Raw genomic sequence first — 24030 nt, forward strand, 5'->3', positions numbered from 1 at the left:
ACCAAATTTGATCGAAATATCTTCAAAATTGCGATCTGTACTCTGCGCACAAGGTTTGCATGGACAGCCAGCCAACCAGCCAGCCAGACGGACGGACGGACGGACATCGTTTAAGAAAGTGATTCTAAGTCGATCGGTAAACTTTAAGGTGGGTGGTAGACCAATATTTGGGCGTTACAAACATCTGCACAAACGCATAATACCCTCCCCACTATGGTGGTGTAGGGTATAACAAAACAACTGACATCGATTTTCGTTTTTAATGTCCAAAAATTAGTTCAATGGAACCAGAAATCTTTAACATTATTTAAATTATGTTTTGTTTAATGCGCATTCATAATAATATAAGTAAATTCATATTAAATAATTAGTTAAATATGATTAAAACGTTAAGTGTGTTTCTCTCGTGTTTTCAAAAAATGGAGTTATCTAGTTTTTTCATACGACCAAAGATACATATATATATTCTGGGTCCTTATTCTAAGATGATCTAGTTATGTCCTTTGTCTGTTTGTTGAAAACACGCTGAAATTTCCAGAAATACTACCTGTTGATATGGTTTGATTGGTATTGAAAATGATAATTATTGGTCAATGATTTCACCTAGCCCCTATGCGGCAATTCTGATAAAATTTTGTTTCTAAGTACTCTGAAATTATAATGTAAACTATGGCGAACATCGGGCAATATTTATACCCCCCAAATATAACCCTTATATCTATTTTATTGTCACATATTAATGGTGGTAAAACATTACACAGTGGTTTAGAAACTTTTTTTTTTGGAAATAATTCGGTATCTCGGGAACTATTGGAGTTATTATTACAAAATTTCACATGGTTAGAGCTGAGGTGTTTTTGAGTTGAATTACATTTGTTCAGCTTCCTAGGGGTAATACGGGCCAGTTTGTGCCCCATCAAAGTTGGTCACCTCGGGTCTCAAAATTTTTAAAAAAATCCCCAAAACTTCATTTATGATTTATGATTATATGAAAAAACGTACAAATTTGTCAAAGCGGGCAAGGTTTGTGGAACTTCTGAGGAGTAAATAAAGGCTTTTTATATAAGTATTTGATACTGTTGAAAACATTATGACCTGAGGATTGATATTTTAGTAAAATTAAATAATTTTATAAAATTTTGGGACTTCATTTACCTTAAAAACTAAAAAAACTTTCATATGGTGATTTTCCACGAATAAAAATATAAAATATGATTTAATATAAAATTTTAACTGTTAAAGATATCATAACAAAATTGGGAACTAATTTAGATCCAAATGTCCTTAAATTAATGACATTATAATTTTTGAAATTTTTTATTTTCAAATACCGAAATTCCTAAAACGGGAAAAATGTGTTCCAAAAACTGAGGTTTTTTAGAAAATTGCCTACTGTGACGCTATTTACCGTGTGATAGTAAAACAACTTTCTAAGTATTTAAACAACATATATGGTTATACAAATACGGAACTTTTTCGAGGATCGGTGCTTTGCCTTTTTAGAATTTTTTACTGAAACCTAAATATTTTTTTTAAAATTGTCCAAGTTTGGATAGGTCTGGGGGATACTGTGTCCGCTTAAGTGAGCCCAATTTTACTTTACATGCTTTTATATTAAGTTTTCTTTCCGGAACATATAAAAATTGTATATAGTCCCAAAGAAAATTTGTTTCTACAAAAGAAAAAATATAGGGACTTCGAAAAATCGTAAAAAATTAGGCCCATTTTACATGTTCCAACTTTGGATGCGTGTTACTTTTTACACGGACGAGATAACTGTTACCAAGTTTTTATTTTATTTAGAATTTTATTGCCAATATAGCTGATATTTTGAAAAAAAATTCGACCCTCCGTAGGGCCGCCATATCTAAAAAACAAAAAAAAAATCGAGCAAAATTAAAAAAAAAAAAAATAAACCTAAATATCTCTTCAACTGAAGGAGATAACCTACACATGTAAGCGTATATTTTGTATCAATTTACAAGTCTTGCAAAGAAAAGAAGTAAAATACCACAAAACAAACGTTTTAAATTGATTTATAATAAAATACAACTTATTTTTACAAATTGTTGTTCGCGTACTTTTTTTTGGTAATTTTTCAGATTGAGAGTAATTTATTTTTACTCTCTAAAATAAAGTTACTGGATATTTTTTACTGGAAAGTACGCGAACACACCTATTATGACATCATGATAATTTTTTAATAATTATTTTGTTTAATGTTGTTTTCAATTCATGTTTTTTGATTTTATTTCTTTAGCATATAAAACTATATATGTAAATACGAGTAGTATATATGTATCCTAAATCGGAATTAATAGAAAATGTTTCAGCACTTCTTTTGTAGTTTGTATGTTGGTAAAAATGGTATATAATACGTCCACTTCCACCTGCAAAAAGAAAAAGAACAAGTTTTTAATTAAAATCGCAATAGAAATATTTAGGGCTATTATTAAAACTTATTATTATTATTATTATTAGTGTATGAAATAATAAAATGTTTTATCTGCAGCAATGCTGCCACTGGAAAATATTTGATCCAAATTTTAAAGAAGTTTTTGCCAAAAATCTACAAAATCCACTTATATTAAATATTTTAAATGAAAACAAATTTGAAAATTGTTGATACCGAGGGGACCAGGTCCATCCAAAATCACCTATTTTTATCTAAAATTCAACTTTAGGTCAAAAATTCTCAAATCGCATACTCGATATCAAAATATGGTAACCCTTTTTTTTGGCCCAATATGTTTTTAATTGTTTTGTTAAGGGTTCCGATAAAACCCATGTTGAAAACGGATTTTTCAACACTTTTTTGGGAATCGCGGAATACCTGACTACAAATTTCAAAATTTGTTTTTAGTTTTCTATTTTCAATGGCAAAATCTATATAACTGTAAAATTTTATTAAAAAATATTCATAAATAAAAATTTAATTTCAATTGATAAATTTTTATCTTTGCAAAAACTCAATAAAAAGCAATTTTTGTTATATTTTTCAAAAAAGTATTCCATGAATTTTTTAATTATCAAAAGTTATATATATTTTTGAAAGGTAGCTTTTTTAAAGTTAGCTTTTCAAAAAGGATAAATTCCTAATACACCTTTCTAGAAATTTTTTAGATAACTTAAAAACAAAAACAAGTAAGAGTGCTATATTCGGCTATGCCGAATCTTATATACCCTTCACCTTTGTTGTGGATGCATTATTATTTTTTATAATTAGTATATAGGTATGTATGTATGTACATTGCCCACTTTCAGCTTACAGCATCCTAAATTTATCAAGAACACAAAAAACAACAACAACGCCAAACGAAACAGAACAGAACACCAAAAGAAAAAACAAAATACGCAAGGCAATGAAACCAACACACATCCAAACCTACGTTTAATTGTATAAAAAACAACAACAACGCCAAAAGAAACAAAACACAAACAAAAAACAAAATACGCAAAGCTTGCACATCCAAACATACGTTTTGTTGTTTTTTTGTCAAAAAAACCAACACACAACCAAACAAACGTTTAGTTGTATAAAAAACAACAACAACGCCAAAAGAAACAAAACACAAAAAAAAAACAAAATACTTGCACATCCAACCATACGTTTTGTTGCTGTTTTGTCAAAACATGCAATACATTGTGTTTTTTGATGAAATTTTCAGAGGTTGTCTCGGATTTTTGCTCATATCTCCGTTATTTATGGACGGATTTTGCTGATTTTAAATAGCAAAATTCTCGAAAGTATGTCTGACAGAATTGTTGAAGATTTGGATCCCGGAGATATCTGGGGCCTTCAGAAAATTGATTTCAACAGACAGACAGACAGACAGACAGACAGACAGACTGACAGACAGACAGACAGACAGACAGACAGACAGACAGACAGACAGACAGACAGACAGACAGACAGACAGACAGACAGACAGACAGACAGACAGACAGACAGACAGACAGACAGACAGACAGACAGACAGACAGACAGACAGACAGACAGTCAGACAGACAGACAGACAGACAGACAGACAGACAGACAGACAGACAGACAGACAGACAGACAGACAGACAGACAGACAGACAGACAGACAGACAGACAGACAGACAGACAGACAGACAGACAGACAGACAGACAGACAGACAGACAGACAGACAGACAGACAGACAGACAGACAGACAGACAGACAGACAGACAGACAGACAGACAGACAGACAGACAGACAGACAGACAGACAGACAGACAGACAGACAGACAGACAGACAGACAGACAGACAGACAGACAGACAGACAGACAGACAGACAGACAGACAGACAGACAGACAGACAGACAGACAGACAGACAGACAGACAGACAGACAGACAGACAGACAGACAGACAGACAGACAGACAGACAGACAGACAGACAGACAGACAGACAGACAGACAGACAGACAGACAGACAGACAGACAGACAGACAGACAGACAGACAGACAGACAGACAGACAGACAGACAGACAGACAGACAGACAGACAGACAGACAGACAGACAGACAGACAGACAGACAGACAGACAGACAGACAGACAGACAGACAGACAGACAGACAGACAGACAGACAGACAGACAGACAGACAGACAGACAGACAGACAGACAGACAGACAGACAGACAGACAGACAGACAGACAGACAGACAGACAGACAGACAGACAGACAGACAGACAGACAGACAGACAGACAGACAGACAGACAGACAGACAGACAGACAGACAGACAGACAGACAGACAGACAGACAGACAGACAGACAGACAGACAGACAGACAGACAGACAGACAGACAGACAGACAGACAGACAGACAGACAGACATGGCTTAATCGACTCCGCTATCTATAAGGATCCAGAATATATATACTTTATAGGGTCGGAAATGAAAAATGTAGAAATTACAAACGGAATGACAAACTTATATATACCCTTCTCACGAAGCTGAAGGGTATAAAAAGTACTTTTTTTTACAAAATAGTAGCGAAAAATCGCATTTTTTAAAATTTTTAAATTAATATGCATATAACTTTGGAGTCAGTAACGATTTTTAAACAATTCTTTTTATATTGACATATATATTTGTTGTTAGTCTAATAAAAGAAAAATGGAGAAAATCGGGAAATATTTGGACCCGCTGTTATCGAAAAACTGGAGTAGGGTGGGAAAAAATGTTTCAAATGCGAATATCTACTAAGTTATTAGAGATAATTGATAGCTACGACGAGGATTTTTGTAGTGTTCGAGGAGCAGATTCTATATATGTAATGGTTTTAAAATCGAAACACAGCCAAAGAAATAGGATCGTTTTAAAAATTGAACATACCCGAGGTGTCCTACTTTGTTTAACCCTGGCCGCACCCCTTGTGGGTCCATGCGCACAAAATTCAAAACTTTAACTCGACAACACTTCTTCTTTGCGCATGTCAAATTTGATTCAAATCGGACCAAGGGTTTAGAAGATTTATTTCCCTTTTTTCTCATACCACTCTGCAACGCTCAACATAGCAGTTGTGTTTAAATTTTTATTGACTAAGAGCTAGTTTCTGGGACAAAGGTAATCTACATTCTTCGTTTAAACCTAAATTAAAAAAAAAATAGGTTTAACTGGGCATCAGTGGTGAGTTAAACCTAAGTATAAAATGCGAAAACATAAGCATATGAAAAATAAAATAAACAATTCAGCACAGCGGCTCTTTGTTTTGATTTGCTTTATTATCATTGACATAATTTTTAATATACATTTTATAAAACTTAATGTCACTTTTTCTTTTATAAAGTTAAAATTTACAATTTTTCTTATAAAATTTTAAGTATTGCCATATTTATATGAACAATTTTGAGGAATGCACATGTGTTTTGACTGAAAAGTATGGCAATGCTAACAAAATTAATCTATTAGTGATAAACACAATCATTGGTTAAATCTCGGCCAAATATGTTTCATGTTTAATATAACAGCGTGTTAAGCTACGTTTAACTGACAAGTAAGAAACTAGCTCTAAGAATTGCTTTCACCATATGTCTAACTAACCTAGCGTTTACACATGCAATTGCTCAGCAGTTCTAGGAGACAGTACCGAACTAGTGATTTTATCCATCATTTAGAGTGGGAGCTAGTTACTTCAATAGCCACGTGACTAGTCATTTTAACACAGGCATGTCCTAAGCAGGGCGTCAATTGTCTCTTTTTAATTACAATGGGACTGTCTAATAGCTGGTCCAAAGTAGGCAACGCATTGGATTCACATACTGGTTACATAGCGTCAGTTACCTTACTAGCTTTGTAAATGGTTACTTGATCAGCTACGTGACTAGTTATTTTAACACGTGCATGTCCTAAGCAGGTGGTCAATTGATCCTTATTGATTACAATGAGACTGTCTGATAGCAGATCGAAAGTAGTCAACGCTTCTGATGTGTAAAATAAAGTGTAGGTTACTAAGAAACACTAAAGTGACAATTGACTTCATGCTATGTTACCAGAGATCGAAAATAACTCGTCCATATATCAAAAAACCCAAATTGTGATTTATATTTTTGTGATAGAAATAAATCACTGAAAATAACAGTTATAAAATGATTTTTACTTAAATGGTTTGGTATGACCTTTATTCGTTTTGGTTGTTTTTTAATGGTTTGATGTGAGATAAACAATTAATTTGTTCTTGTTCTTAATAACTGTCACTTTCCCTTTTATTTACATACAATAACATATTATTAGTAATTTTTAACAAATTATGGAAATAATATGATAAATATGAAGTAGTGAAGTCTGAGTAACAGAAATGAGAAATTTTTTTTAAATTGTTATTAATCTTTTGATAAATTTTATATATTTAAGCGTTGATTTGCATCAAATGCATTTTTGCTATTTATTTTTCATGTTCGCAAATAAAAGTCACAAGCTGAGCTTTACGAAAAAAATAAATTATAAATCATTCATCCAGATTATTTGTGTTTGTTTCTTTTCCGTTTCTCTCAACCCCAAACCTAAAATGTTCTCGAATTAATCACTCTCTCAGTGATATATCACAAAAAATTATGTTTAAATGGCTGCGAATGAGAATTTACCATTGAAATGAAAGTGAACCCGTTATTTTCGGTCTCTGCAGTATACTTATGCAAAAATAAACTATGAGAATTATATCAACACAATTTGTATAAAACCAGTTTGTACGAATTACTCACAAAACGTTTAAAGTGACTACACTCCAGATTACTTAGAGACACTTAAGTGACAATTGTCTTCACGCTAGATTACTTGGGATGTATAAAGTAACCAATTGTCTTCTCTCTGTACTACAAAATGCACACACGTGTCAAATGACCAAAATATACATATAAATTGGAGTCAGCCAAGTGATAAGACATTTGTGACAATTACTTAATACATTAACTACTTGCTTAACTGCTGGGTTATTTTAGTTAAGGACAAATTCAGCTTACCGCTTTAATGTATCCATTCCATAGGGAAAGTCATAATCAGTTGCCGTACCATCATTAACATTATCATCCCCCAGAGGCATTTCGTTAGCCCATTCTATGAGTCCACGTTCCTCGGGTGAGCCTAAGATAAGAAAATTATGTTTAATAAAGACAATGATCCATGCAGAGCATTCAGTTATTGTATACCCGGTATTATGTTATCCAAGAAGCAGCCAAGTACTCCACCCACTAGAATAGTTGTGCCCAATAGTACAGTCAACGTGGAGTCAACAGTTTCATTACCAGTATTAATAGCTCCCGGATGCTGTTGTATCCACTTGCACAGGACCATGGGAATGAAGATAGACAAACCCAAAATGTAAAGATTACGAGATGAACGTAAATCCACATATTGCAGGGTTGATAAACCGAATGCGATTATCATGCCAAACATGACACAGAATATACCGCCGACCACCGAGTCAGGAATTAAAATAAATACTGCACCAAATTTTCCAATTACACCCTGTAAAATCATTATAATAGCAGCCCATTGTATGACACGACGAGATCCAATCTGTTGATGAAAGAATACATTTGTAAAAGGAAAGCAATACAAAATCTCCAGAATGCTTTTTAAAAAATCATCTAAATAAAATAATATTAGTAAGATTTTCCACAAATTAAAAGATCTTACTATGTTTTACTAAATTATTGTGTTATTTACATTATTATATCATCTCAATAATAACTACTCGTAATATTAACTTGATTTCTGTATACATTTTTGTTTTCTTTAAAAAGTTGAGACCTCAGATGCCATGATAAAAAATATCTCTAAATACCCTTCACCGTCACGAAGCTTCGTGAGAAGGGTATATATAAGTTTGTCATTCCGTTTGTAATTTCCACAATATAATTTTCCGACCCTATAAAGTATATATATTCTGGAACCCTATAGATGCGGAGTCGATTAAGCCATGTCCGTTTGTCTGTCTGTTGAAATCATTTTTCTGAATACCCCAGATAACTTCGGGATCCAAATCTTCAATAATTCTGTCAGACATTCTTTCGAGAAGTTTCCTATTAATCAGCAAAATCTGTCCACAAATGGCTGAGATATGAGGAAAAAACTAGGACAACCTCGATTTTTTACCTATATCTGAATTACTAAGTCATTAATATAGACAATATGGATATCTAATGATTGATATTTCAAAGACCTTTGCAACGACGCACAGTGGTATGAGAAAAAAAAGAGGGAAATAAATCTGTAACTTCTAAACCCTTAGTTCGATTTGAATGAACAAAGGGGAATGACCAAAGGGGAAATGTTGTCGAGTTTATGTTTTGCATCTGGACCTCATGAGCCCACCAGGAGCTGGGACAGAGGTCCCCAAAGTAGGACACCTCGGGTATGGTCAATTTAAGTTTTCCCTAATTAATTTGCCACGTAAAAAAGATAAGGTAGACATGTTATATATAAATGGATAGGGAATTTTGTCTATTTTTCAAAAACTTTTGACAATTAAAAAATGTATGGAATACTTTTTTTGAAAAATATGACAAAAATTGCTTTTTATTGAGTTTTTGCAAGGATACAAATTTTTCAATTGAAATTAAATTTTTATTTATGAATAGCTTTTAATAAAATTTTACGGTTATATCGATTTTACCATTGAAAATAGAAAACTAAAAACAAATTTTGAAATTTGTAATCTGGAATCCCGCAATTCCCAAAAAAGCGTTGAAAATTCCCAAAAATGGCCTTTTTTAGATTTTCGGAACCCTTTACAAAAAAATTAAGAGCATATTAGGCCATCTAAAATGGGTTACCATATTTTGATATCGACTATGCGATTTGAGAATTTTTGCCCTAAAGTTGAATTTTACAGAAAAATAGGCGTTTTTTGAATGGACCTGGTCCCCACGGTATCAAAAATTATATTTTTTTTTTCATTTAAAATATTTGATGTAAAGTTAGCTTTACAAAAAATACAAATTCAAATGCATGTAACTTTGGACTCAGTCATGATTTTTAGCCAATTCTTTCTTTATTTGATATATACATCTGTTGTTAATCCTATCAAAAAAATTTTTAAAAATTTGAAAATGGTGTTTTGAAACTGCCGTTAAAAAATTAATTTTTTTTGGCTATACCTGCGAATAGTTAAAGGTATCCTAATAACACAAAAACTCATATACAAGTAAATATGGATATATTTTAAGTAAAAATAAGATGCTATTTTAATATTTCTCAAAATATGTTAATTTTGTTCCTACATTTCTTGTTCTAATGGCCTGAGACATGTTAATGTCCTGGCGATTTTTTTAATAACTTTAACATTTTTTAACCAATTTTTGTGTTTTATATCTTATTAGAATGCCAGAACGTACACATTTCGATTCTTTTAAATTAAATGGCAAACGTAATTATTTAATGTCAAAATTATTAAAAAAGAAACTAAAAAAATGCATTTTTTCCCCGTGTAAATGTACCTCTAACCTAAATCGAAAGTCGGCACGGGTTGCCCTTCTTAGAACAAGCTAAACATTTTTTTGGTGGTATTTTAGGTCGATACGAAAGTTTTCAGCGGGAACCATTTCAACATTTCAAACATTTAATTCTAAGGGACACTCTAATGTACATGCCTTTTGTTTCTACTACCAATATATCAATATACATATTACAAACGGAATGACCAACTCAATATAAAGAGTACGCACGTATAGGTTCATAACATATTACGAAATTGGTATAATTTTAGTTTTTACATTTGTCAATACTGTCAGAAACGTCATGCTAAATTTTTATTTTAATTGCATGCTTAGTTTTTCTATAAATGGGCAACTGAAACATCTGAAAAGCACTTAAGTGTCAGTTCAAATTATGAAAGGGGTTTTTCTTCAATTTAAAAATTTACTGAAAATGCTATTATTAGTTTAAATTTTATTACGATAACATTACCACAAATAACAAGTGCTATAGTTATATGACAGAGTGCAAATTACCTTTGTTACTCCAATAGCTCCGACATTTTCGCCAAATGTATTTGTACCATTTCCAGCTCCCCAAAGACCTGCCAATACTGTACCCAAACCCTCAGTTCCAATTCCACGGTTGATGGCATGCAAAGGCGGAGATTGGGCACCTTAACAATATAAATATGGGTATATTAATTTAAATAGTTGTATTCAATATACAGTCAGAGACTAAAGTTTAAATACACCTCAAAAATATGTAGAGTAAATTTTATCGTATTTTTTAGGAATTACCGTTATGTTTGTAAAGTCTATATTTTTATTATTGTATTTTGTTATTTATGACGTTATAACGTTTACTTTTCTTTAAACAATCAATATTTAAGATTGTATTTAAACTTTAGTCTCTGACTGTATATTGATGTAACTGATTTTGCCTCCTATATACTATGTATATACATATATAAAAAAAACTCTTACCAGACATTTGCGACACCGTGGGATAGTAACTTAAGGATTCCACTGTGCATGCCAAGACACCGGCTAACATTCCCAAAACACCGGCAAGTGTTACAGAAGGCACACCAAATTGACCTGGATACGGAATATAAAACCATTTTGCATTTATCAAAACATTAATGCGCACATCAGTTCTAGAGGGATGTCCTTCCTCAAAAGTGTTTGTTAGAGTCAGAATTCCACATAGACCCCACATCAGTACTATTGTCAGTAGAACCTGAAGTCATAATTCAACATTTACCTTTTTAATCAAGACAAATTAAGTTCACTCAGTACTTCTAAAGACTTACCGGAAACAAACGAAAGAGAAGAAATGGTCGGAATTCAATACCATGTCCTTTGCGATAGTGTGGCACAGGAATGGCTACGTTTGACATTATTTGCGAAAAAAGTGTAAGTAAACTGGTGGTTCTGAAATGAAAGTGTACGAGTAACTATGTATAATTATTTATTTCGTTTAAGAAACACATAAGTAGTCATACCCAACAGCAATGCCCCAGTGCTTTGAAGCCGTTTCCGCAGCATGTTCAAATAAAGTCAGACCCACCAACGAAACTGTGGGCACTATAGTGAGAGGTGTTACAAAACGCAAGATTTTCCCCACTAAACCGGTGTAGCCCAACACAACTTGCACCATGGCCGAAACAGCAATCGCACCTGACAACTCACGCATGCGAAGCTGCCACAACTCTTGTCGGTCATCCTCATTCATTTCATTTATCACACTTTCCGCGGGACATTTCCACTGCGGCAAAGCCAATATTGCCAGAGTTGGCACCAGAAAAGAAATAGTACCGCCTTGAACGATAGGCAAACGTACTCCCCAAGTTGCTTGGAAATAAGTCACAATACCGGTGACAAAAATCATCGTTGATATTATGATGCCTCGATTGGGGTCTTCGTCGCTCATACAAAGTGCTGGCGTTAATATGAACGGTATTGAAACAATCGCTCCAATCATAGTCAGATAATGTTGAAATGCCAAAAATATACTTAAATACCATGGCGGATTGTCGTTTATGCCATACAAAAGATCTGGTTTTTCATTTATCGATGTGTTATTCTTGTTGCCTGCAGCATTACTAAACTGAAAATATACATATTTTAAGGACTAAGTTTACATAAATAACTTACTCTAATCATAGATAAATACACATACATACATACATATGTAGATCGGAAACTCACCTTTCAAAGATCTAACTCAGTTGTCAAAAGGAAACTCACCTTTCAAAGATCTAACTCAGTTGTCAAAAACTTAAGTTGTGTAAAAAAAACTTGGTGAAAACAAAAGTTTTGAGTTTTTTTCTAGTTTCCGATCTATGTGTATTTCTCTCTGACTCGAATGTTTTGAGTTTTGGGTCAAAGTAGCAATATTTTCCAAAAAAATATACATACAGTATTGGCCATAACTAAAGCACCCCCTCAATAGATTTTATCAAAACATAATTTTTATGATAAAAAATGTTTTTTTGAATTCTGATTTGTATATATTTTTTTAATTTACATTAAGTGTGTTCGCGTACTTTCCAGTAAAAATTATCCAGTAACTTTAATTTAAAGCGTAAAAATATATTTACTCTCATTCTAAAAAAATATCCAAAAAAGTACGCAAACAACAATTTGTAAAAATAAGTTGTATTTTATTATAAATCAATTTAAAACGTTTGTTTTGTGGTATTTTACTTCTTTTCTTTGCAAAACTTGTAAATTGTATTAATTTTCAACATTTTAATTTTGTTTACATTTGCAACAATATGTTTTTAACACCCACCTTAAATTATACCGATCGACTTAGAATCACTTTCTGTCACTTTCCGTCTATCTGGTTGGCTGGCTGTCTGTCCATGTAAACCTTGTGCGCAGAGTACAGGTCGCAATTTTGAAGATATGTCGATCAAATTTGGTACATATTATTTTTTCGGCCCAAGGACCAAGCCTATTGAAACTGGCTGAAATCGGTCCATTATTTCACCTAGCCCCCATACAAATGTCCTTCCGAAATTGGACTTTATCGGTCCCGACTATGGTGGTGTAGGGTATAAATACTGGAAGACGGGCTTATCACGACATAAATTGAGTAAAAAATATTCAATTAACAGGTCAGTTTTTTCAATCTCATTTCAAAGGTCTTGCAGACTGGTTTGTCAAAAATTTGCAAGGTAAACGATCGCTTTACAAATTCACATTGTTATAACTTGTGAAGCTTTCAAAATGTTAAGACCGTAGTTTTTGTTCGACGATAGTGAATACACGATTATAACAAGATATTATATAGACCGAATTGATTTTTCGGTACTACAAAACTTTAATTTTAAAGAGTGCTTACATTTAAATCAAATCCAAGTTGATTTCATCTATCTTCTATATCTTTATATATATAATTCTTCTATACGTGTGTAACTAAACTCCTCCTTAACGGCTGGGCCGATTTCGATGAAATTTGTTGTATGTGTTTGATTGGGTCCCTGGATTGTTACTATTCACAATTGAGCTATATAGGAATAATGAGCATGGCACCACCCATACAAAGTAAAAATCTATTATTGCATATGTATGTGGAGTACTATTATAGTGGGAGTCTTCAAACTTTGTGTGAGCTATGGCAGAACAACGTTTGCCGGGACAACTAGTATGTATATAAAAATTAAATGGTCCATGTATGTAATGCCATCACGTGAGAACGGCTGGAGCGGTATGGCTGATTTTTTTTTATTCGATTCGAAATTTTCAGGAGATGGTTTGTAATGAAAAAAAATCAAAAAATTTCTGGTAAAACTCGGAAATTTTGTTTGAGTCCAGTCAACAACTGTAGTAAAAAAAGTACAAATTTAGATATTTTATTTGCTAATAAATATGAACAGGCAGGTGTTCTTATACATTAGTAAATAGCTACCGGGCGAAGCCGGGGCGGTCAACTAGTTTAATGTTTATGTCGCTTCGTTCTGCGTCCGTTTCGAAGCTGCGTCGTTAGTGCTTCGATTTGCGTCCTTAATACGAAAATGTTTATACAAATCTAAAACAGAAAAAGGAAATTTCCTGTTTAAGTCAAGAGCAAATTCGAAGTTGTGTCTTTTTTAAAATTTCTGTGACTTCGAAGTTGCGTCGTTTTTGTTTCAGTTTGTGTCCATAATATGAAAATGTTTGTACAAAGCTAAAACAGTTAGACAAGTACATAACAAATTCAGCAAGATTGACAAATCCCACGTAACACGAAGTCTAGTTATGCCTTAACTAATAGTTGTACTGTCGGTTAAAATTATTTTTGTATGAAAACTGTCAGTATAACTATTAGTTAAAAAATAACCAGACTTCGTGTTACTGGGGGTTAATAAGATAAACCAATATTTTGAGCTTTCTTAAAAGAAAAAATGTTTTTCCGTTTAATTGCTTTTAAAAATTTTTTTTGCAGATGTCGTGTAGAAACGTAAGAAAATTCTATTTTTTAAGAGGTTCAGACTACTTTACACACAACAAAAAAGAACAGCATTTCCGCTCCGTTAAGGCTACATTACATTACGGTCGGCTAATCCAGTCTTAAGAATACGTAAATGTCAGAGATTTAATCATTGTATTGGAACAATCAAATATGATGCTGGGAATATAAGTATGAGTTGTTTCGCCGGACAACGGATAAGTAAAAATTATCATATTGTGGATATTAAGGACCGTTTCATGTACACTGACATATTGAAATATATCAGGATTGGTCTATTCAGTAAAAAAGAGAGTACTTATCCAAAACTGAAACCAGTCAACCGGTTTTTTCATCTTTGAAAACTCGACCGGTTTCGATTTTCTTTAACTTTTCTGTTTTTTGACAAACCGGTTTTTGTAAGACGGTTAACCGGTTTTAATAGGTTAAAAAAAATTAAAATTAAAAAAAATAAAATAATTGTATAAAAATAGAGCCTTAAGAATTCAAAAATGTAAAATTTACGAGGATTTAGGACACAATTCTTAACACATTTTTTATTAGCGTTCACAAATTTGAAATACGATTACAAAACAATAAGCATATTGCATAATAAATTTATTATATACTCAAATTTATATTTTGAAAATAATTATTTATTAAAAACATAATATCTGTACACAGAAAAAACTATTTCTTAAACCGTTTCAATTCAAACATTTATCCCAAGGTGTATTCAATAAGGTGAAGTAACTAGTACAGCTGATTTATTGTTTGTTTATTTATATTGAGTTTGAAAGTGTCAAATAGTTGTTTACTCTTTGTGGTTGACATTTATAATATTTAAATTGAAAAAATAAAAAACGAAAAATTATTCAAATAAATTTATGAAAATCGATTAAATAAGTTGTGTATTTTGGATTTGCGAGTATTTTACATATACAGCTTAATGCTTAGAACTCCTTTCGCGAATTAGGTTGTGTATTTTGGACTTATAAGTATTTTAAACAGACAGACAAAGCTAAATGCTGATTTTCATTACAAACTCCTTACAAGAATTAGTTTGTGTATTTTGGACTTGCTACAGTTTTACACAAACAGATGGACACTGTTAAATGGATAGTTTAAAAGTTATATTGTAATCAGTAAGCTTTTTATTCACGTTCGACGCATTTATAAAAAATTACCAGTAATTTATTTATTTATTTTTTAATTTTTCTGTTTTGACATTCTCAATCTCTTGACAAATAAAAATATTGTCGTTGTTGTGTTTGTTGCCGAGACGCTCTCACCTGATTAATACGCCTTGATTTATCCCATATTGAACTGGTTTTAATTATTTCATAATTAAATCAAGTATTCATTTGCTCAAAAACAAAATTTCTTGATATTTTCCAAGGCGTATTAACAAGGTGAGTGCATAAAATCAGCTGTTTCTTAATTCGCTGTGGTTTTATGTACACTATATGTCCAAGGCGAATTTATATACAAGGTGGTGTCGGTGGCGAATTCAGGAAAATACCAGCGAATTCATTAATTTTTTATATATGGAGCAAGACGAATTTATACAAGGTGGAGTCGGTCAAACAGCTGATAATTTTTTTTTTCGCTCTTTGGTTCTAACAACTGTCAAAGCTTGTTTTTATATTTAAATATCTACATATTCTAAGCTTATTAACAAAACATTTATTGTTTGCATAAATAAGTAAAGCCCCCACTATTCAATTATCTACACTATATTAAGTTTAAATACTTATTTGTTTAATTTTTCATTTTGGTTTTTTGACATTTGTTAAGACCAATCGTTGTTTTTGTAGAACTGACACCACCTTGTATGAATTCGCCTTGATATGGAGTTTGACATTCAAAACCACTCTCTCATTGTTTCGAATGTCAAACTCCATATATAAAAAATGCATGAATTCACTCGTATTTGCCTGAATTCGCCACCGACACCACCTTGTATATAAATTCGCCTTGCTATATGTCAAACTTTGTTTATGTTTACATTTGTTATTGTAAATAACATAGTAATATTTTAATTCGCCTTGATTTTGACATTTACCGTACATTTTAACAAAAACAAATTGCCTGTTGTTTTTGCATTGTTGTATTTGTTGCCGGGACGCACTCACCTTGTTAATACGCGTTGATTTTGAGTTTTGAATTTGATTATTTTGACAATTGAATATACAATTTTCGTTATTGGTTGAATTTCAAATACAAAAATTATTGAATAAATTATTTTCGTAATTGAAAACACACATTTTGTTGTTGTTTTTGAGCAAATGAATAGTTGATTTAATTATGAAATAATTGAAACCAGTTCAATATGTAACAAATATTTGAATTGAAACGGTTTAAGAAATAGTTTTTTCTGTGTATAAAGTTTTCAAAAATTATTACGATGTCTTAAACGGGATGTTTTTATGAGCTTTCTCGACTAAGCGGATTCAGATATTGCCAAAAAACTTGTTATGCGTTATTTTGGAATTTATTAGAAATAAGAAAATATTTTTCGAAAAATATTTGGATATCCATTACCGAAGATATTTGCAAAAAAACAAATAAAGTCAAGGAAAAAAAAATTTCAAAAATTTAAACTTATGTAAATATTTTTTAAATATAAAAACTTAGATAAATAAACGGGACTTTCTTTTTTGCACCACTGTGCGTCATGCATTACTAACGGACATTCTGTTTTTACTTATAGCCGTTACATGTAACTATTGAAAATGCAATAGTCCTCAAAATTAAATATTTCTTTCAATGTATTTGGTCCATAATCTTTTGTCGTATTAGCGTGACTTGCATTTTTCAGTATGTTAACCTCTGGTATCTTTATTGCATTATTTAATTCTACACAATTTTATCAGCTAACTATCAAAATGATAAGAGATTTACGACAAAAACATGCCGCAACAAATATTCCATGGTGTTAGTTTATCTGCTTAAATCAGCAATTAAAGAACTGATCGTGCTATTTTTTGTTACTATTACATCTTGAAAAGTACCATATTTAGTACTCCTGCAACTTATTTGATAAATACTACTGAGAAAACTTACGGAACTCAGTTCCGTAAAAATCTCAACAATAAAACGCACTTTAAAAAAAATTAATGGAGAATTCATAGATAATTTTCTTACTTGAATGAGAATCAGCTTAATCCTATTTCTATAAATAAGCAAATATTGGCCGAACATTCTATTTACACTTTTTTCGAATTCAGTTAGGTCGAATTTAAAAAAAAAATAAAAAAATATGTAATAAGAAAGTGTTAAAACATTTTTATTTCATTTATGATGAAAAATGTACTATTAAATACAATATTATTTTGGTATCAACAAAAAATTAATGTTCATCTCTGATTTTTTTATAGATAACATGATACTTTCCATGTAAATTATAGTAAATATTCACCGAATTAGTGAAATGTGTGCATACATTGAATTTTACACGCTATATAAGTTATTCAATTATAAATAATGAACCGTTTTCGGCAATTACCTCATTTGTGGGTAATTCAGTTTGTGTGTCTTCTCTAATTATAATTCAAAATTTATCGAAATCATCTGTCAAACAAAAACAAATGTTATTCGGTTTTGTTTTAGTTTGACTTTGTTATATGGGGGATTTTATGTCAAGTGAACCAACTTTTGATATCGATGTCTTCCAGGTTAGTCCTATTGGTCAAGAACTTTCTAACATTTTGGCCAAACTGGTGTTTTTTCTCATCCATATAACTTATTACCTATTGTTCTTAGCAAAATGTGTCCCAAATAGTTTATATCTTTCCAATTTTCAAAATGGGCCCTTTTTTAAAAGAAAGCTTCGACATTTTCCTTGAAGACCTATTTGGTCGCTTAGTGATGCACGTTGGATATCCTTCAAAATAAATGTTTTGCAACTCAAAACATATGTACATACAATTTTTGACTTATTTTCAAAATCAAAAACTTTGATTATCAAAATGGACGCTTTTTTAATTTTTTTATTTATTTTTTTTTTTTGCTCAAAATAAAGCTTAGCGACTATATATATCCTAGTCGCTAAGCTTTATTTTGAGCAAAAAAAAAAATAAATGAGTTCTTGTCCGATCTTGTTGAAAAATTGTGTTTGAATTACTATCCAATAGGACTACCTTTGTGCAAATTTCATCCCGATCGGAAGACATCGATTTCGAAAGTTGGTTCACTTGACATGAAATCCCCCATATATTTTCTTGAAATAATACCACAATGTTTATTATTACATTCCTTTTGCAACCATTGTCAAAATAAACCGACAAATAAAAAAAAAACTGAAGATGAATTATCAAAACAAATTAGGAATGTGTCGTCTGTTGTAATTCGCAATAGTAATTCAGATAGCGATTTATGTATGTAAATAATATTCAACTGAAAAGTTTTAATAGTAATTCTAATATGTGTTTACTAGCCGAAGTGAGTCAATGGAAAATTTCCATTAATTTTACAAACCCTATGTATGTATTCATATTAGGGTGGCCCCAACAAATTGTTTAATTTTTAATTTCTTCTATGTTTCTCTAAATATTTCTGCCGTCAGTATTTGGTGAGCTGAATCAAAGGATAAAAATTTCCATTTTATGATATCTTTCATATTTTTCGAAATTAATTCGTTTTTCTCAATATTAATTTGAATTTCTTGATTTTATTTTGTATTTTCTCAATTTCAACTCAAAAAGGAATCTTGACGGAACTAAAAGTATGCAGGTGTTCTCATGTAGCAATTTAGTTTTGTTGGAGTCCATAAAGTACGGAAATACTTTTAATTTTAATGGAAGCCTTAAAGTTACAACTTCAAAACATCATAAATATTTCCTATTGAGTACCTTATATATGTATATAGCGAACAAAAATATATATTTTTTATTCAGTTTAACGAACAAATAAAAATTGTTTGAATGATAATAACAAAAACCCACAATTTGTACCATTTTTAAATTAAAAATGTTAAATTTTAATTTTGAAAATACTAATTTTAGATCCATTGGGTAAAATTTCATATGACACATAATCTAAATTTGTATACAGATTTTCCAGGAATTTTTCGGGACTTTGGAAATTTTATAACTTTTGTATTGAGTACATATGCTATCTTTATTGTAAAATGATATATGATTATTGTAAAATGATAGGAAAGCGTACATTACTATTGATATGAGACCAATCGTGTAAAAATTGTAATTTAAAAGTTATTTACAATTGAAACTGCACGATTTTTGTCGAAAATTTATTGGCCTCATTTTGTAACTTCAAACGAATTTTCGTTTGCGTTTCCGTTTGGAACGAAAAAATTAAAGTTTGGTATTTTATAAAACGAAACGATATTTGCGTTTCAAGTCAATTATTTGATGTGGTACCAAGTTTGAAAACATTGTTTTTATGTCATATTTCTGCCAAATAGATTAAATTATTTTTATGTATTTTCAAACAAAAAAAATTTGACATGTTTGATTGTTTTTTACAATTATTTGGAAAATACATTTCTTTGTTATATTTTTTATATATGAAAAGAAAAAACACCTTCTCAAAAAAAAGTTTTTTCTTTAAAAATTGAAAAATCAATGAAAAATGTATTGAAACGAAAGAAAATTCCCCACGTTTGATTTTGATGTTTCAAGCGCTTGGGGACGTTTTGTTCTGTTTTATATACAGAAACGAAAAATACGTTTTGAAAAATATGAAAATTTAAAAATGACAAATTTTTTCGAAAAAAACGTTTCGTTACGTCTTACAAAATTAGGGCATATGTTTCCTCCCTATAAATATTAATATTTAAAATAAAATATAAACGTATTGTTTTATTTTATATGAAAAAATTTCCGTCTGTCTGTTTAAACATTATCCACGAACAATCTCTGTTGAAAATGGTCCATGTCTTCCCATAGCCCCATACAATTGTCCCCCGGAATACTGTTTGAGCAGTCATTTGCACAAAATAAGTTCTACGTACTCTAAAACTGTAGTTTAGAGTATTGCGGAAATCGGGTTACATTTGTCCCTAGTCTCCATACATGGTCCCCTTTAGAAAATAATTTGAACATTCATAATTGTCGTATAGTAATTAATATCGTGATAAAATTTAATAAACAAGTTCTATATGAAAATAAATCCTTCTACCTTTTGTGAGGACCAATGAATAATTTGAATATAATGATATTGACATAAATTTTGATATGAGGCATTCATTCATAAATGCCAAAACTATATACACTAGAGCAGAGGTTCGCAAAAATACGGAAAAACTGTAAGAGGTATTTACATAATTTTTTCATATTTTTGTTCCCTATTATGATCTCAATAAATCCCAATCTGCTGATCAAAAAATTCTGAAATTTATTTAACAAAATTTTTAAAAATTTTAAAATGGAGATTCGAAACATCCGTTAAAAAAAAAAATTTGTTTGGCCATACCTGCGAATAGGTTAACGGTATCCTACGAAGACATAAACTCATACACAAGTTAATACGGATATATTTTAAATAAAAATTAGCTTTTATTTTATTTTTTATCGAAATATGTTAATTTTTTTTCCTAAATTTCTTGTTCAAGTGGCCTAGACACGTTAATGGTCTGGCGAATTTGCAATAACTTTAACATTTTTTAACCAAATTTTGTCATTTATATCTCATTACAACGACAATTGCGTACACATTTCGATTCTTTTGCATTCAATTGCAAAAGTATTTATTTTGTAGCAAAATTTTGACAAAAACTGAATTTAGGCGATAATACAGATTTTGGGTCATTTTGACCCAAGGAGATAAAGGGTTAGGGTAGTAAAATTTTGCATATATCTGAACTTTGACCTCGATGCGAGGTCAGAAATCGTTGTCAGATTTGGCTCAAATTTTCAGCACTTAACTTTTAGTCCTAGTGTCACAATATTCCACCCGGCACTCTTTGAAATCTAAAAAAAAATCGGCTGTCACTCTAGAATACACTCTTACTTGTTTTATATTCATTATATTATTTAATGTATGGAGCTGACGAAAAACATTGTTCATATTCATCGTGAATTTATTAATAAACTTGTGTCTGTCAATGCAGGGGAGACCTGAAAATCACTCACGAATATAAATTACCCAGCAAAAAAAACATGCAAAAGAAGTAGTAAATGCATGGGTGCCATTGATAATGAACTGGTTCTTTTTATGTGAAACATGCAATGTGTGTGAAGATAAATTCGTATTTAACTAGTAGAGACACAAACCACATTTTGTAACAGAGCTTATTTTGCATTTAACAGTGCACTGTTATGCATTTAACATAGATAGTATTTAAGAGGTAGTATATTTAGGAGGCTAATACAGGAGAATGGAACCAAGTCCATGACCAAAACTATATTGAAGTGGTACTCCATGAGGTCTGTAATAATGAAATATCTAAAATATTTATAGAATTACCAAATTTGGATGTCTGTTTCGAAAACAAATTCTTTAGAGGATCATTGGTAAAAATGGCCATTTTTGGAATGGTACACGTAACACACTATATACGTTTGGTAGTCCAAGGGGTGCCTAATGATGCACTATTAGTGGGATAGCTGAACTAATTTTGGGATTTGAGAAAATTTACTTTCAAAAAAATATGATTTTTAAAAATTCTTTAGAGGATCATTGGTAAAAATGGCCATTTTTGGAATGGTACACGTAACACACTATATAGGTTTGGTAGTCCAAGAGGTCTCTAATGATGCACTAGTAGTGGGATAATTTTTTCAAAAATAATATTTTTTTGAAAGTCAATTTTTTCAAATCACAAAATTAGTTCAGCTATCCCACTAATAGTGCATCATTAGACACCCATTGGACTACCAAACCTATATAGTGTGTTACGTGTACCATTCCAAAAATGGCCATTTTTACTTACGATCCTCCAAAGAATTTTTCAAAATCATATTTTTCTGAAATTCAATTTTCTCAAATCCCAAAATTAGTTCAGCTATCCCACTACTAGTGCATCATTAGAGACCTCTTGGACTACCAAACGTATATAGTGTGTTACGAGTACCATATACTACCTCTTAAATACTATCTATGTTAAATGCATAACAGTGCACTGTTAACTGCAAAATAAGCTCTGTTACAAAATGTGGTTTGTGTCTCTACTAGTTAAATACGAATTTATCTTCACACACATCTGAAATGAGTGCTTTGAACCAATGATAGTTGCATGATTCTAATACGTATTTTCATTGGTGTACAATATTAATTCAATAATATATGGTTTTTCTTAAAGAAAAAACTTCAAACGTTCTATTAATATTGAAAATAATTTTTAAATGTGAAATTGATATAAAAATTAGAAATCTAATTAAAATTAGACAAATAAAAATTAAGTTTCATTAAAATTCCTTTAAAGAGTTTAAAAACAGCGAATGCCCTTTTTAAAATCCGCTAAGTTTTCAACTCTTTTTTACTTTAAATTAATAAATAAATTTATTAACGAAAATGTTACAAATTTTAATATTAAACATAAATATTTAATAACTCTAATGTTTATTGTAAGATATAAAAAATAAAATACTCGTCCATTTTAAATTCTAACAAATATCAAATTGTAGTGAAATATTCCATTGAAAATATCCATTCTTCTTGAACAACTTCAATTTTTTTTTGTTCATTTGCTTAGTGTAGGGTATTATATGGTCGGACTTGACCGACCATACTTTCTTACTTATTTTAAGTTGCAACTTTGAGAAGGTCGTTATTTCACTAGATTTCCGAACTCTATGGACTCACTCCAATACAATATAATTTCTTTATGAAAATCCCTGCATATTTTTGGTGTTATTTTTTGTACAGATCGGTGAACGCATTGAAAATTTCGAAGTACATACATACATAAATAAATAAACAATTATGAAATAAGATAAATGTTTGATTTTACGTTTTAAATATAGATTTATATAGACTAGCACTGTATTAATAATAATGTGTTTATTGCAAAGAGATAAATGAAATTAATAGAACTTTTTCGTTTAGTAGAGTACCAAAAACACTTTTACTTGTTAATTAGGTATATATTTATTTTTTATTTTGTTGAATGTGTGATTTTCTTAAACTTTTCCTTGAAAAATAAGTGAAATTGCAAAATTATCATAGAGAGAATATGGCACAATTGTATTTAACAATAGTAAATAAATATTGTAAATAATTAACTTACTGGTTGTGCATCTTCCAAAGTGACATGGTTTAATTCCATTATGTACTGTGTTCCTCGAAATGTTGTATGTCAGTAAAATTACGGAGATTACACTTAACTAATATATAATTATTTTATAATTTCGTTTATAGTACGTGAATTTTGACAATTGAAACAGCGCGATTGAACGGTTTCTTCGGAAGTTGGCGAGCAAGTGTCAAGTACTTGAAGACACCCACAGAAATTGTATTTCGACATTTGCACTGGGTTATTTACAAAGAAAGTGCAAACACGTCAATTAAAAGATTTTCAACGTCTTTGCTTACTGCCTATATAAGTGATATAACAAATCTTAATTTATGGCAACGATAACGAAAATTAACCCGCTTCCTTTGCCTACGTTTCAACCAAACATTTTCGGTTACTTGCAATAACAATATTCATATTAACCACGTATTCCACTAATCGTTATATTTTTGGTATAAATCTTT

The 24030-nt window shown here is 31.0% G+C and overlaps 1 protein-coding gene across 2 annotated transcripts; it reads right to left on the reverse strand.

Moving 5' to 3' along the window:
- Positions 1-2232: 2232 nt before the first annotated feature.
- Positions 2233-23751, reverse strand: LOC135955102 (solute carrier family 23 member 1-like). Of its 2 annotated transcripts, none has more exons than XM_065505403.1 (8): positions 23561-23751; positions 11435-12034; positions 11243-11363; positions 10914-11169; positions 10464-10603; positions 7659-8028; positions 7473-7593; positions 2233-2390 (listed from the first exon to the last, which is right to left on the reverse strand). In XM_065505403.1, the coding sequence occupies exons 1-8, from the start codon at positions 23584-23586 to the stop codon at positions 2330-2332; spliced, it is 1695 nt and encodes a 564-aa protein (XP_065361475.1). In that variant the 5' UTR covers positions 23587-23751; the 3' UTR covers positions 2233-2329. The 2 variants fall into 2 exon arrangements, with proteins under 2 accessions (XP_065361475.1, XP_065361474.1); XM_065505402.1 differs by having other exon boundaries at positions 11435-12039.
- Between the last annotated feature and the right edge of the window lie 279 nt (positions 23752-24030).

The sequence above is a fragment of the Calliphora vicina genome, chromosome 3 (genome assembly GCF_958450345.1).
Source record: "Calliphora vicina chromosome 3, idCalVici1.1, whole genome shotgun sequence".
Lineage (NCBI taxonomy): Eukaryota > Metazoa > Arthropoda > Insecta > Diptera > Calliphoridae > Calliphora > Calliphora vicina.

Coding starts and splice junctions, on each gene's coding strand:
- LOC135955102 (XM_065505402.1), bottom strand. CDS start 23,599: ATGGAATTAAACCATGTCACTTTGGAAGATGCACAACCA. Junction 11,170..11,242: donor TTCTCTTTCGTTTGTTTCCG/GTAAGTCTTTAG, acceptor TTATGACTTCAG/GTTCTACTGACAATAGTACT. Junction 10,604..10,913: donor CACGGTGTCGCAAATGTCTG/GTAAGAGTTTTT, acceptor TATATTGTTAAG/GTGCCCAATCTCCGCCTTTG.